Genomic DNA, 14,841 nt, shown 5'->3' with positions numbered 1-14,841 from the left:
GGTAAATACACAATACTCACAAGAACTGTTAATGAAACAGCTCCTGGTGAATAGAATGAAAATCATACCTGCATGTAAATCCTTCTCAGCTAACACGTGATTTATTGGTATTTTACTTTTATTTCGTGACTTACTAATTTACATTGTAACGACGTTGCATGCTCGTAGTTTCTTTTGCACTTTATATAGTGAAGCGATACACAGCGCGCGCCGCCGCATTTGCGCGTGCAATTGAAGAGTGCGCGCTACGAGCACAGTATAACGGCTGACAGGACAGTAAAGTCCGTTTTTCTGAGGTGAAAGACTTTTTATTTCAGCGTACACTTACGTCGCTGCCTGGTATGTCATATTGTGCTGGGTTTTCTGAAGTAGTGGTGATTCGCCTCTCATAACATAATTATGCTCTAAACACACACGCAGAGTGGATTTTCTTTTGTAATCGCGGCCTTGAGCCCTACACTATAGTAACATGGCAAGTTGTCGCTTCAGTCGTTAAACCTGCTATAATGGCGAATTCGGGGACAGACTGAGGTCACGCCCCCTCGGCGGGCTCTGACATGTATGACGCAGGGTGATCTCATTGGTCGCACGTCAGAGGCGCCCGCGCCATTGGATGTGCAGTTGCCGCAGCGCAGCCTATGAGCGAGCCAGACGCTCATGTTCTAGCTGTGCAGCTGCAAATGCGCTTTACATAAAGGCTTCAGTAAATCGAGGAAAAGGAGTTTCCCCACTGCGTATAGCTACGCAATACTCGTTCCCTAACTCAGGGAACTGAGGTTACGTGAGTAACCGAGTAGTTTCTCAATCTGTGACACTCGTCTTATGTTTTTAATATTGAGTCTTAATGGGAGCTGCATGGCTGCTTTCCAGGTTAAACTGTTCTTATGGCCCTGTTAATTATCTCTGGGTGGAGGAAGTAACTTGCCCAACACCATGTTATTTTCATTCAGTCAGCAGTCAGTCAGTTAACAGCTTGGGGAATGTATAAAACTGCTGGTTTTGAAAGATGTGTTTGGTTACCAACCCCCCCACCTTTTTTTCTGTCTTCTGAGTAAGTTGTGTCTTTATTCTCAAAGAACTTTGTCACTTAAGCTTAAAATAATAATTTAGCATAATTTCAATATATGGAGGATCTATTTATTGAGATTTGACAGCTAAATCACAAACCAGTAACTACGCTCTCATTAAATGCAGAGAATCCTCTATGTTTCTCTGTCCGTGACCATATTGGGACTGACAGCTCAGTGACAATGATTTATTCACTCCAGCATAATTCATAAACCGTCAGTACATAAAGTATGGGAATTTGGATGCAGCTCATGATTTATGTAGCCTATTAGTGGGAGGGACAATCTTATAAAGAGCATTTGAGTTGACAAATATATATCGCAGAGTGAGTAATTTTTATGTTTTTATTTTTTTATTTTCTCATATAGACTATAGGCTACATTTGAAATGCATGTTAAAAGATACTTTTTTTTCAACATTTAAGTGTACACTGTCATAAAGATACCCCCAAAGCTAAAATATATGGACTAAAAGGCTATAAAATTCCTGATTTTATTTCATGGAGTGTTTAAATCCATAAATGTATCCTTTTTAATGGGTGGCATTGCTCAGTAAAAAAATACACCCGCCCCAATTTAGTATGTGGCGAGGGGGGGCAGGGGCTGCAGGTAATAGCGCCACCCCTCCCCCGCCCGTCCGGTCTCTGTCTGTGTCTGCATTATCACAGAGCTCAATGAACACGCGCGGTGATTTATGTGCTGAGGAGAATCCGGAGCTCGAGAGGATACCGGTAACTGAAACTAACGGTCCCGTTGTCAAGTAACAAACCTGAGGTCCAATCGCAACTTTGTATGGACATACATTTGAAAGTAAAGGGTGAGTTTTACAAGCATTTTCTTTAACGACAAGTTTAGGAAGATAACTTAGCTCAGGCATTCCTCAGAGAATTTGGTTCGGAAGAGTAAGTTATTGTTCCTGAATCCTTATGGAGCAAAGCTGGAAACGTACGTTAACGTTAGTCGAAGGCTTTAGAGAGAAACATTCAGAAGAAATGTCGGTTTCACATACAAGACATGTAAGTTATAGTAAAGTGTGCGTGTGCTGAAACTTGTGAGGAAATGTTGGTTTAATATAAATATATTGGCTCTACAAGGCGAAAACGGCAGCGCTAATAAATTTAGCTAACGTTAATGCAGCATCGATGTTTCAGAGAGTGTTATGAACATTTTGAGAAAGTTAAACTTGAACGCGACTATAAGTGTTAAACGTCTGAACCTGTGTGTGCTGTGATGTGAGAGAAAAATCTTAAAACCCTTCGACGAAAACAAACGGTGTCTTGCTGTAGAAACCTGTTGAGTGCCTAAATAGTGTGTGGTTGTTATAGTTGTGTAGCCTAACGTTACCTTACCTCCTCCACTAGATCATTAACTTATATCAAGTTACTTATTGTTCTATACGTTTCCTTTTAGTTTTTTTTTCTCAGGGAGGAATCTGTGTTGATTACATGAGGAACTTGTCTACTCTTTAATACTGAAGTAGCCAGTAACGTTAACACATTTATTTCCAAACATTAACAATTTTCAATAGCTTTGTTATACATAAAATTTAAAGAATTTAAAATATTTCAAGATTTAATTGAACCTTCTGTATGGAAATTAACAATTGACTAACGTTAGGGGTGTCACTGAACAATAAAACAGAATTTTAACATAAAATTAGAATTAGGATAGCTGAAAACCTAAGTGAGAATAGGTGAAGCAGTAAAACAATGGTGACACCAGATTAAAAATACTCATCATTCTGAACTTTAAAATACAGAATTATACTATGCATAGCCTATAAATAATGTAAGCCCCTTTTTACTTGTAAAATTAGACATTTGGCTTTAATAGGACCCACAAATATTGCCCCATTATTATACATTATATTCAACATTAAATATAGTAGTTTAATCTAGTATTGGTTCTGAAACTCTGTAAACTTGTATTTTTTTCTAACACAGCATACTTGCACTTTCAATGCAAGCATTCATTGAATCTCTTTTACACCACCCGGGCAGATAAATGCCCTTACCTGTTAAGAATAAACAATCTAAAAACACTTTGAATCATAATACTACCAAAACGAAAAAAGATAAATTATGCCTTCACTTCGGGTAGAGCCGCTTTAAATTTTGTTAGCGCTTTCACTTTGAGGAAAGTGTGTCAAAATGACTATTCCCAAACTGTAAATGGTTATTTCATCCAAAAATTTAAATTCTCTCTTCATATAGGCCTACTCCCTCTCATGAACACAGGGGACTGAAAAGACCTTTTGTTACAGATATTCTTGTGATACCAATGTCACATTAAAATACCAAGTGTTCATTTTTTGTTGGATTAATTGTTGCAGTCTTATTATTCAAAATCTTTCAGTCCTTTTGAGTGGAAGTTCCCCAAACTGGAAGTGCCACACATAATTTAAAATATAGTAGACTTGTTCGGAAAAAGTTGGACTAGCTGCTTAAGAATCACTTAAACCTTTGCAGGTCAGCTCTAGTAGTCACATGTGAAATCTGGCTAAACCCTTGGCCGAGTCAGCTTCAGATCAAACAGACCACACTAACAGGCTTTGGCACGCGAAAGAAAGTGTTCGTTGGGAAAAATCCTGTTGATACTAATTCCACACTAATGCAACAAGCACTGTGAGTTCCTGTATACTGTTTGTGCTTTGTTTTATGAAGAATGTTGGAACAATGTTAAAGGTTCAGGTAAAGAGGATGCCTAAGCCTAACGCAAAACAGTAGCCTATATACTTTGGCCTATTAAAAAGCCTACAAAACTTAAACTAAACTGAACATAATTGCAGGCTGTCAGTCAGTGCAGTTACATTATGCCAGCAGGTGGCGGCAAGGGACTGTCTCTGAGTGAGTCATCATCAAACCGTTCATTCAACTAAAATGCTGATTCATTCATGTATGAAACAAGGTGTTGAATGATAGATGAGCAACACATCACCTGGGTAATTCTAATGTTTCACTTCATAGAGATAAATGGCATTGATTCAATGCATTGAATAGCATGACGACAGTCATGGGAAATCCCCTTAAACATTGAAAGGATACTACGACAAAGATAACGCTTTCAACTTTTAAAAACTGATGGCAAACTGATTTTTTCACGAATATGACTTGATCTATAGAAGGACCGACGCAGGTAATCACACACGCTCAGTTTCCCTATCGCTGACTGCTCTGTGTGTGTGTGGCGGAGCTGCTTCAGCCCTGTCTAAGACAGAGGCAGCAAATCAGGTTCGTAATCGATTGGAGCGTCCCTAATTAAAACCATTTAAAAATCATAATGTTGCGTAGTGCTATTGTGAAATCAATCACAAAGTCTGCAATTCAGTTAAATAAGTATATGCGCTGTGGGTTTCAGGGTGAAGCGCAACATTAACATTTTTTCCTGCATGCAGGTTACGAGTTTTTTCCGTCTTAGTGTTTCATAGCGAAGTGACACTGTTATCATATCATTTACATGTGTGGAGCGCATTAGCAGCTTGGTTAACAAACTCCATCTCTGCAAATGCTGCGAGTGTGGGCTGCTTATAACGTCATCCTGTTTTCAGTTGATGAATGAATAGAACATTGTAGCGCGCATCCCATCCAATAAATCACAATAATCTTTGTGTTTTGTTACTATTGATATGAAACACCGTTTTAGATTTCAAATTACGTCCATTTTCTTAAGAAATTCAAGAACATAAATACCTTTTTGGCGCTGTGGCGTGAGATCGCTCTGGCGCAGCTCAGCTCAAGAGAAGCAGCAGCTTCTCTTTAACACTTGGAACTGTGTTGTCCACAATGTCCTTTTTCTTCTGTGTTTACATTTTCGTCTTGTGAAGTACAAGATGTCGATGCTTCTCAGGTTCTTTTCGATGTGTTTTGTGATGTCTTTTGTGATGTTTTTTATGAAGCAACTCTGCACTGTGCCCAAGCAGAATTTCCCCTTGGGGACAATAAAGTTAACCTAACCTAAGCAGCGCGGAGCGCACATGATCTTCTCTTCCGCCTTAATAATACCAGTTACAGCGCGAAATAAACATGATTGAGCATCTGAAAGTGTGTTAAAAGATAGATTACAACTTATCAAAATCCATATCATGTTACATGTAATCGCTCAAACAGTGTTTCAACCATGGAAAGATGTCAGTGAAACAGCTTGCAAACAATGTCATGTAACGTCACATTTACCTCAGAAAAAACATCGGTTGACCATGAACGCGTTAGTCAGCTAGAAAAAATAACTCTAGAGTGGAGCATTTTGCTAAATATATGCATCATATAACACAGGTATTCATTATAATTTTTAATGTTTTCTTCAATATTTAATGCATGTTTGAATAAATCTGGCCAGCATCACACGCATGACGTTCTGACGTATAACCCAGAAGCGCTGCACTGTGCTGTAAAGCACTGCACTGCACTATGTCAACAGCGTAGGAGAATGACATGGAAGAGAAGAGATTGTTGAATAAAGTTGTTTTTTTTTGCGCTCAAGAAGTATTCTCGTCGCTTGATAAACTTAAAGTTGAGCCACTGTCGTCACTTGGACTATTGTAACGATCTCTTTACTAACTTAATGGGCAGGTGATTAAATTAAATAGTAGCCTATGAAGTAGTGAGAAAAGCTCTGTTTTCATCAAAAATATCGTAATTTGTGTTCCAAAGATGAACGAAAGTCTTACGGAGTTGGAACAACACGAGGGTGAGTAATTAGTGACAGAATTTTCATTTTTGGGTAAACTAACCCTAACTAATCAATAAGTGAAAGCAATATGTGTTACAATGTTAATTCATGTCAAATGTCTAATCGTTTAGCTCCTCTACTTCTTTGATGGCAAAGTCATCCCTTCCATCCCAAAAAACAAACATGTTTTCATGAACAGCCCCCTACACTATAGTGCAAGCAACTAATTTATTACAAATGTGACAAGATTAAGGGGTTATAGTAAACTACCTCCCACTAAAAGGAGGACAAAAAGAAAAAACATATTAGGAGTATGTTTTCTCACTTTAAGTACACACTTTGGGAGCCGATGCTTAAAACAGATGGGGGGGGAGTTTTAGACATTCCAGGCTTATAATGTTAATAATGCAAATGAACAAACAAGCGAAGATGACAAATGAGTATATTCAAGCAATAGACAGCATGTCTTAGTTCTGTGAAACACAGCAAATTCAACATTGCGTATCAAGAAGAAATAAGCAACCTCGGTAATCAGTTTTCAGTCATTTCTGTTCCTTAAAGTCTCTAGCGCTGGAAAGCTTCTCTGACATTACGCGGGTTCTACTTCTTGCCTGATCGTATCCCTTCTTTTAAAAGTTATATTTCCCTGGCCTTTCCTCTTTTGTATTTTCTCTGCCATCTCCCTCGTTCTGCTAATGTTTGTCTTGTGCACTGAGCTCTCCTCCCTTATCATGAGTATATACGCCCCTTGCTGCTGATTGGGTACAAGTGTGTTTTGGTGCTCGGATTGATCCACTTTTCAACAGTGTGTTTCAAAATCGCTTACTGCACCTTTAAGTCATTTTTGGAATAGTGCATAGAAACATAAGGACACTGTTTGTGCCTGGCTGTATCTTGTGGTTGACCACCCTATGTGCTTGCACCTCATCTTTCCAAAAACAGCACCAGGTCTTGGTCTCCATGGCAACCGCAACCCACCCTGTCTTATTTCTGTTTAGTGGAAAATAACTGTATTTCAGGCTGGACCTGTGCTTCCTCAGCACCGGGCTCCTGCTGCGGGATGATGTCAGCCTGGGTCTGATGGAGACAGTGGAGAGTGTATCATTCAGGGACGGGTCTGTTTCTGTTTCCTATCGCCCTACTAAAACATCTCTCAGATGGTAAAATAACCCAAGCCGCTAGAGCGAATATCAAGGTTTACTTGTCTTTTTGCACTCCGTAAGCGGCCTTTAATAAGTAGGTTAAGGCTGATTACATAAGCGGAGTTATATCTTATTAATATAATTATCTGGACAGAGAATAGGCCTATCCCAAACATAGCTTTTGCTGCATTCAACCCTGTGCACTATCTGTCTAAACAGCATTGGTAATTTGGCATCTGATGATAAGATGGCAACAAGCCTCTGCCGAAACGGCCTCTAAATCACTTTCACTAAAGTAAACTGTAGAGAAGCTTTGGCCAGATAGCTTGCTTGTTTATCATTCACTTTCAGTATTCAGTAATAGAAATGGGGTGCCAGGACTATCAGGCTCATCCAACTGCACTGTCGCCTGGTGACATGTTTCCCTCAAGCTTTTGTCCCTGTTGGATATTTTCTCACTGTTGGTTCAAGTGAAGGTTTGGCAAAGCGACGGTGTCAGACTGAGGTGTGAAGCTTCTCGCCAGTGTGACATTACAGACTCCATTAGTGCCACAAATGTGCCCTGCTGGATTGAAAATGTCAGATAGCTGCGTCAGAGGTGGCGGCTGGGAGGGATGGAATTCTCTCACACCTGATGGCTAAATGGGAACCGCTGTTCCCGGCAGAGTCTATTATTGCAGGAATAATCCTGTGACACTTTATGTTAGATTTGGTTGGGGGATCCATCACCTTCGGCTTCTTGGCTTTTCATAGTGGTTTTCCTAAAATGGAAAATGCCTTGCTTGCATGATGATTTCCTCCGTATTGCAGATGAAGTTGATGCAGTTGACTTGTTCTTTTAGATCTCTTGTTCCTTGAGGCCTGCAGAGGCTGTTTGGTGCTCAGCATTGCTTGTCGGAATGAGGTGAACTGCTGGTTGTACTAATGCTTGTTGTTCAGAGAGTGGAGTCGTGTGATGGTAGACTAAAGCCAGGCTGAAGCATGATATGTAATTAGAGGCTTGCGCACACACATATTAGCATGAATTGCATTTTATTTGACACCTCTCTATAATTAGAAAACAACAATCCACGTATATATCATAGGGCTGTTTATCACCAAGAATCTGGTGATATATGCACCACGATACAATATTGTAATTCTATAAGAAAGGCTATATATTGCAATATTTCTTCTTTTTTTTAAACTGTCATAAAGAACACCACCATGTGCATAAAACCTGAGCAAAAATAGAAACATTTACATATTCTATCTGAACACTCATCAGCACGGAATCCACGGATGGCGTCGGGATGTTAAGTGAGCTCTTAGTAAGGCCCTATGAAATCCGTTTTATTTTTTTCTAAATTCCATTTTATTTTTTCCCAAATTCATTTTTTTCCGTTTTAATTTTTGCAAATTCCTTTTTTTTTCGTTTTAATTTTTGGGAATTCAGTTTTTTTTTTTACCCTTTACTGTTGTTTTAGTCGTAAAAAGAGTGTGCTTTTAATGTCAATGATTAAAATGTACACAAATAAAACAGGAATAACCTTAAATTTATTGAGGTAACAAACATCACATTTATCCTACTACTTTTCAGGACAAATACTGCATGATGCAAAAACTGCACTCGAAGTACTTCAGGTAACAACAAAATATTAATGGTTATGAGCTTTAAATTGTCCTGTAAAATAAATTATATTAGTTTATACAAGTTTCAATAAAAGTCACACTCAGTCTCTCTCTCGCACTGTCGAGCGCGCTCTCGGACACACACGGTCTCTCGAAACGTATGAATAACGAAACGCAATATGTGGCGGCCGGTGTTGATTCTGTGGCGCACCGCCACGAATTAGTCTATGTGTGGGAAACACTGCATAAAAGTCACGTGGGAACTGCTCGGCTCGGTACTGAGGGCTTAGCGTCAAGTTTCGTAACTTTTTCGCTGACGAAAGCATAGCCGTGGAGAGCTGCTTCGCCATGCTTTCATTGTTTTGTGGAGGAGAGGGGGAGCTGAAATGACGGGAGGGGTTTTGTCGCCCAGATTTCCCCGGTCTGCATTTTCCCCAGACATACGTTCTTCTCCCACACACAAACAGAATTTCATTCCAAATATGTAAAATTCCACGAAATTCCGCATTAACAGTAGATTCCATGTTAATTTGCCAATTCAGCCATTCTGTCCGTGATTTCCGCGGCCCTATCTTAGATTCAATGTATTTCCAGAGTATTGTATTTTTGCATGGCTTATTTTGCAAACATGACTCTTGTTGATCTCTTTAGTGGTACCTTTATAGTGGAAGCAAAATTAATCCACACTTCAGCTTTGAACACTGTGGCGGGAGTCTTTTGAGTTGGGTTTGCTAATGCTAACGTTAGTGATGCACTCTTGCACTTCTCCCCCTCAGCTTACGTTCTGAGATTGCACTGCCATCTAGCGGTCGATTTAAACTGAACACAAAGCCACGGACATGAATCTTGGATGTAAACAAATATCGACCGTGTTTTTGGGAATCGATACAGTATCCCCAAATATATCGCAATATTCATATGTACCAATATTTTATTACACCCCTAGTATATCCATGTTTTTTTTTGAGGACTCTGAGTGAATCTCTGTGACATGCTTGTTTATTAGCTTGTGGTTCACCAAAACCATGTTTACAAGAACATACTACAGTCTTAGCCACTGTCTGAGAGCTAATGAGGACCTTACAGTAGACGCGGCTAGTTCTGTTTTCTGCCAGACAGGATAATCCACCGTCTGATCAAGATAATCTGCCTGCATGACCTGCCGTTGGACCTACTCCACCCCCTGCTGACCAAGCAAAGGGCACAGTACACAGCCTACCTGGGATAAAGAACCCACCATAAATGTGTGCACGTTTTTTATGATGTCTTCAATCTTAAAGTACTTTCTACTATCCTAGATAAATGTGCAGACATCTAAGTAAGCTATTTTTTTTGGTTGATTTCCACAAACAAAGTAAACTTCTAAGCTTTGTGGCACTTTTTACTTTGCTCGGCTTGTTTGCTTGGCCCAGTGAGGTCAGTAATACCTGGAGAGAGTTATTCGTTAGCTTTCCTACTCATCACATGTTCACTGCTCCCCGTCAAGGCTTTGACAAATCTGTCCGAAAGACTAATACAGATGAGTGTTTGAAAGAGGACATTATACCCTGTTGTTTATAGGCAAAGCATATTTTAAGAGCAGGTTTAGGCGTTAATGTGGTTTCAAAGACATAAACACAAACACGGAATCCAGTGACATCAGCAGTGTAAGGTCAGCCAGTGACTCGGCTGGATAAACACACATCCTGGTAGAATTTCTTTCTCCATTTCAGTCTCAATCAGTCCCTTTTCTTTGTAAATATATATTTTTTTCTGTTCATCCATTCTCTTTGCCTCTTTGTTATCTTTGTTCCTTTCTGCCTTTTCCTGTCAGTCTGTGGCCTTTGTCTTTCTCTGTGGTCTTCCCCCTCTCTTGTTTTATTCTGCGTTCCTTGAAAACTGCTCTCAAGTCTGCATTCTTTAAAAGCACATCAGACAGTGATGGACGTTGACAAATTTGCTAAACTCTTGAGAGAAACGGCTCTAAGCTGCAGCTTTTAAACTTCCTGCCAGGAGCTCGAGGTAAAACCTAAATGTTGCAGGCAATGGATGTGGTCCTCTTTGGATGTCTTCCTAACCTTAATGCAAGCACACAGGCTGGCTGAGTGCTGCTAACATAGCTAAGGCTACTAGTGGGAGAGTGGTTTAAGAGCTGTGAGTATTTTATCACTTGTTGAGTTATGTCAGAGTGTTGTGTTTGGAAGGTCGACCTGTAAGTCATGTGTCAGTGCAGGACATCAACATTCAGCTAAGGGATGTTCTTTATGCTGGCTTGGAGTGGGACAAACAGATAAATCCTTGTCTCCACCCAAGTGTTATTTTAGTCAGCAGGATGAGATCTGAGTCAGATTGTATAGGAAATTTCACAGCTACGGTGTTAAGACGTCACTGTTTGTGTTTTACTTGTTTTGAGTCTATGCTCACTTTCACAGAATTTTCGTTTTTGGGCGGACTATCCTTTTAAGGGTTCCTATGGTCATGGAAAACCTTGAAATATTAGGACATTTGTTTATGACCCCCCCCCCCCCCCCCCCTCCCCCCCCAAATGAAGCATACACTTCATTGTATGTATGGATATTTTTATTGTAAATAAATAAATTCTTCCAGTTATGGTAGTATTGCTCTTGTCTTGAGTAAAACATGCTCTCTAACTACAGCATTGTCAGATTTGTTAGGGAATTAATCTTTTTGCTTGTTTCCTTTTAATGAAATGGTTGTTTTATTAACAGCTTGGTGTCAGTAATCAAAGACTTGAAAGGTCATGGAAATTCATTAGTCAAAAAATATGAGAACCCTTTCATGCAGCATTTTATTATATCCTGCATGTAAGCGAAGATTAATTTTATAGTGATTTAATCATTCATCACTAGAAAATCAGATATTGTAACATTAACTTATCATCCATCTTGTCTACTAGGGATGGGCATTCGATTAAATTTTCTTAGTCGATCGTCGGGAGAATTAACGATCGACCATCGATTAATCATTAATATTTTTAAATTCAAATTCATTATTTAACTTTTTATAAATTAAAAATGCAATGAAAATACAAAAATACAGCGTGTTTTTCCTCGATTAGATATTTATTATAAGATATTCAACTTGTGGCAGTAAAACTGGAGGTTCGGTTAGGCTAAACTTGAAGATATATGCGCTGTGGTGCTCGAAAGCAACGGAACCTGCAGCTGCGAGTTGGCGTTCTTAAACAGAGACCCTCGTTTGTTCCAAAATAATAAATAATAAAAAAAATCATGTTAAACAATAACTTAACCAAAAACATAATAATACTTAGATCTGACTGGTTTTGTCAAAATGTAACTCAAAACTATCCAAGAACGGAGTCGAGAAAGAGGGTGAGAGAGATTAGCCTACCTACTGTAACAATCAATTAGGCTAGGCTACTTAACAAAGCCTCATAAAAAATAACTAGTAACTCACATACAACTTCTACACCAGTCTACTGATTTTTGTTGAGAAAGATAAGCATGTTGATGACATGATCTGGGGTCAGACGCGACCGCAACCTGACCGTCAAGCCTCGTTTACACTTTCGCCTGGCTCTGCAGCGCGAGTCTCCGCAGACTGCGCGCGCACCTTCCCAAACAGACGAGGCGTTTATACTCGACGCGCTCGCCTGTGAAACACCGAATACCGCAATGACGTCATTTTTGCCGCGCTCACCTTCGCGCTCGTGCGGACGCGTCGAGTGTAAACAAGGCTTCAGTCCAGCCGCTGAAAACACGCGCTCTGAGGTGACTGACGTTGCCGGGATGCACAGGTACCTCCGCGCTAACTTGACCAGCCCGGGGAACACGTTCACTTTCCACTCACACTACGCAACGCAGCAGCATTAGTTTAATGATAATCGATAACAAATTAATTTGATCGACGAAATTCTTAATGATCAATAATCGATCGTCGATTAATCATGCCCATCCCTATTATCTACACAACATTATCTCAAAGATTTATGTGCTTCAGTGTCTTCATTAATATTAAAAGTCACTGCTTATTTACATAAGTAAAGCTTTTTATTTGTACGTAAAACATCAGCAACTATTGTTGAAAATGAATGACTTGTGGTGACTTAGTTGCTGCAGATCATGGTGTTAAACTTAATATTTGATTGAGTGTGAGATGTTAACATTTTTATTTTTATTTTTTCAGATATACAGTGTTGTGAAGATTCACGCCTTGTGACCTGTTTACAAGTAGGACAAGACTCTTGCCGTCAGTCTGCACACTGTTTCTTCTTTTTAAGGGTGTAGCAAAGAATGCAGTAGTAAAGATCACCACACCTCCTACAACCCAAAAGTATAGTAGTGTGAAATTCCACAACCAAGTCCCAGAGAGCAGTTAATAAGGCCAAGAAGCAGCATTTGCTTTTTTTGTCTGATGCAAGAAGACAACAAGAAGCCAACACCCTTGGATGAACATTTCCCCAGTACAAATGTATATATTTTATATTTTCTGATTGCAAAAACAGTGACCATTGAACTTTTTTATTTGAATCTTTTGGATACAACACTAATGCATTTCCCCTCGGCTTTGGAAAGATGAACATGAGATTAAGCGGAGGGACGATTTAGAGTTTGCGCAGATTTCCTCCACCATGTCATGGAAAAGAAACTATTTTGCATCCGGCAGCAGTGGGTTACAGGGCATATTCACCCCACGAACCATGACATCAATCGCCCCCAGCAAAGGACTCATCAACGAGCCGGGACAGAACAGCTGCTTCCTGAACAGCGCTCTACAGGTAGGACGACATATGTTCATGCTATAAACACAACTTACATGTTACCTCCTTTTACTTACAGAAATCTGATCAGGGACTTATAGCACAAAAAGTTTCTCAGTTTAACACATGACCTTTGACACAAATTATTAGTCTTTATATGGTGCTTATAGGGATGTATCTCAGATGTATCAAGTGACTCAGTGTGGTCTCTATTAAACTTCACACACTTTGAGGCAAACCAACAAGAGCATGCCGAGATGTTTTCATCAACTGTTTGGATCTACTTTTTGCTTTGTAGGATCTACTTTTGCTTTGTAGGCTGGGAGGATAAATATTTTGCATATTCTTAGGGATGCACCGAAATGAAAATTCTTGGCCGAACTCGAATAATAATGAAACGCTTGGCCGAAGGCTGAATACCGAATGTGGTGTTTTGGATTTTTTTCCCATTTATTTTGCCAATTTTTTCACCATTGCATTTAATTAAATAGTAAAAATATGCTTTTTACTATTTTGTCTTGCTTTTCAGAGAAAAAAATCTAATTGCAAAAATAAAATTTATTTAACACTGACATTTTTTTAACGTTCCAGCAGATATTATTTAAACAAAGCACAATATAACTTAAAATAAATAAATTAGTAAAATAAAAAATATATTTTTATTTGGTCATCTTTGAAGCCCCCCTTCTTGTATAGCCTATGTTAGGCCTATAACTGACTGCTGAAAGAATGTAACTAAAAAAGTGCATTGAAAAGTGCAAAAAATATGTGGATGAACCCAAAACAAATGAATAACTGTCCTAGACATACGCCTACTTTTGCGGTTTACATACACTTTATCGTGATTAGAACAAAGCACTTAAGAATAAAGAATTTACCAGTCACAATCCTCAGCTGTATCCGTTGCTCCTCGAAATGAAACCGAAACCAGCACTTCTGGTACATTCTTCCAGGATTATATTACTATTATGCTATTATTATTCCTCACAGCGTCCCAAGACGACGTAAAGTACATGCATCTAAACTTGATGTGTTTTATCGAGTTGATGTGGGCGTTGACAGGTTTGCGTGGATTGCCTCAAATTATTTGGGTTTCAATAGTGCCCGCCCTCAGTGGCGATTAGCAAATAAGGAGTTGCCATGAGAACGACTGACATCTCTCTCTCTTTTCATACAGATTACATAAACAGAGAATATTTGTTTTCGTTTTGAATTAGATCATTTTAAAGTAGACACTTAAATGATTATAAAGAAGATATATTGCCTTTGCCTGTGTGACTAGTATTGGCTGAGTTTTGTTTAAGTTTAGAGACATGCTCCAGTAAAAAAGGTTAACGGAGACAGAGAGGCAGAAAGCACACCCTGTTTATTTTCTTTATTTTACAAAAGCATAATGTTTGGTTTCGATTGTAAGTGGACACAAGTAGACATTTAACAGTTTATTTTTTCATATTTCTTAAGTCTGTATGACCATAAATGATGGAGTATTTAAGTCTATTTTGCTGCTATGTGAAAAAAATTCAGCAAAACGCGCCAGTGCGTTTGTCGACCCCAGAGTGTTAAAAGACGCTTTAGTGCTGCAAGTAAGGGTATAACGTCTGCCACAGATGCATCAGATGAGCTTCTCTTTTGT

The 14,841-nt window shown here is 39.1% G+C and overlaps 2 protein-coding genes across 10 annotated transcripts in view; both read left to right on the top strand.

Moving 5' to 3' along the window:
* usp54a (ubiquitin specific peptidase 54a) overlaps positions 1 to 14,841 on the top strand; it is a 69,825-nt gene that overhangs the window by 14,730 nt on the left and 40,254 nt on the right. For 4 of the 9 annotated variants that reach the window (XM_077237176.1, XM_077237180.1, XM_077237178.1 and 1 more), the window contains one exon: positions 12,635 to 13,226. In XM_077237176.1, coding sequence (XP_077093291.1) covers positions 13,080 to 13,226 — 147 coding nt within the window. In that variant the 5' untranslated portion in view covers positions 12,635 to 13,079. Of the gene's footprint in view, positions 1 to 1,706; positions 1,885 to 12,634; positions 13,227 to 14,841 lie in introns of those variants that run through there. The other 5 variants (XR_013205959.1, XM_077237177.1, XM_077237174.1 and 2 more) reach the window with 2 other exon arrangements.
* Positions 13,310 to 14,841, top strand: part of LOC143745213 (uncharacterized) — a 4,698-nt gene continuing 3,166 nt past the window's right edge. The window contains exon 1 of the mRNA XM_077237181.1: positions 13,310 to 14,841. This exon is cut by the window's right edge and continues 938 nt beyond it. The gene's annotated coding sequence lies outside the window, so the exon portion shown is untranslated.

The sequence above is a fragment of the Siphateles boraxobius genome, unplaced genomic scaffold, assembly GCF_051911475.1.
Source record: "Siphateles boraxobius isolate OS27281-9 unplaced genomic scaffold, OSU_SipBor_1 20, whole genome shotgun sequence".
NCBI classification, from domain to species: Eukaryota; Metazoa; Chordata; class Actinopteri; order Cypriniformes; family Leuciscidae; genus Siphateles; species Siphateles boraxobius.
The sequence above is the reverse complement of the archived record's forward strand: the minus strand, read 5'-3'. Positions and strand labels throughout refer to the sequence as shown.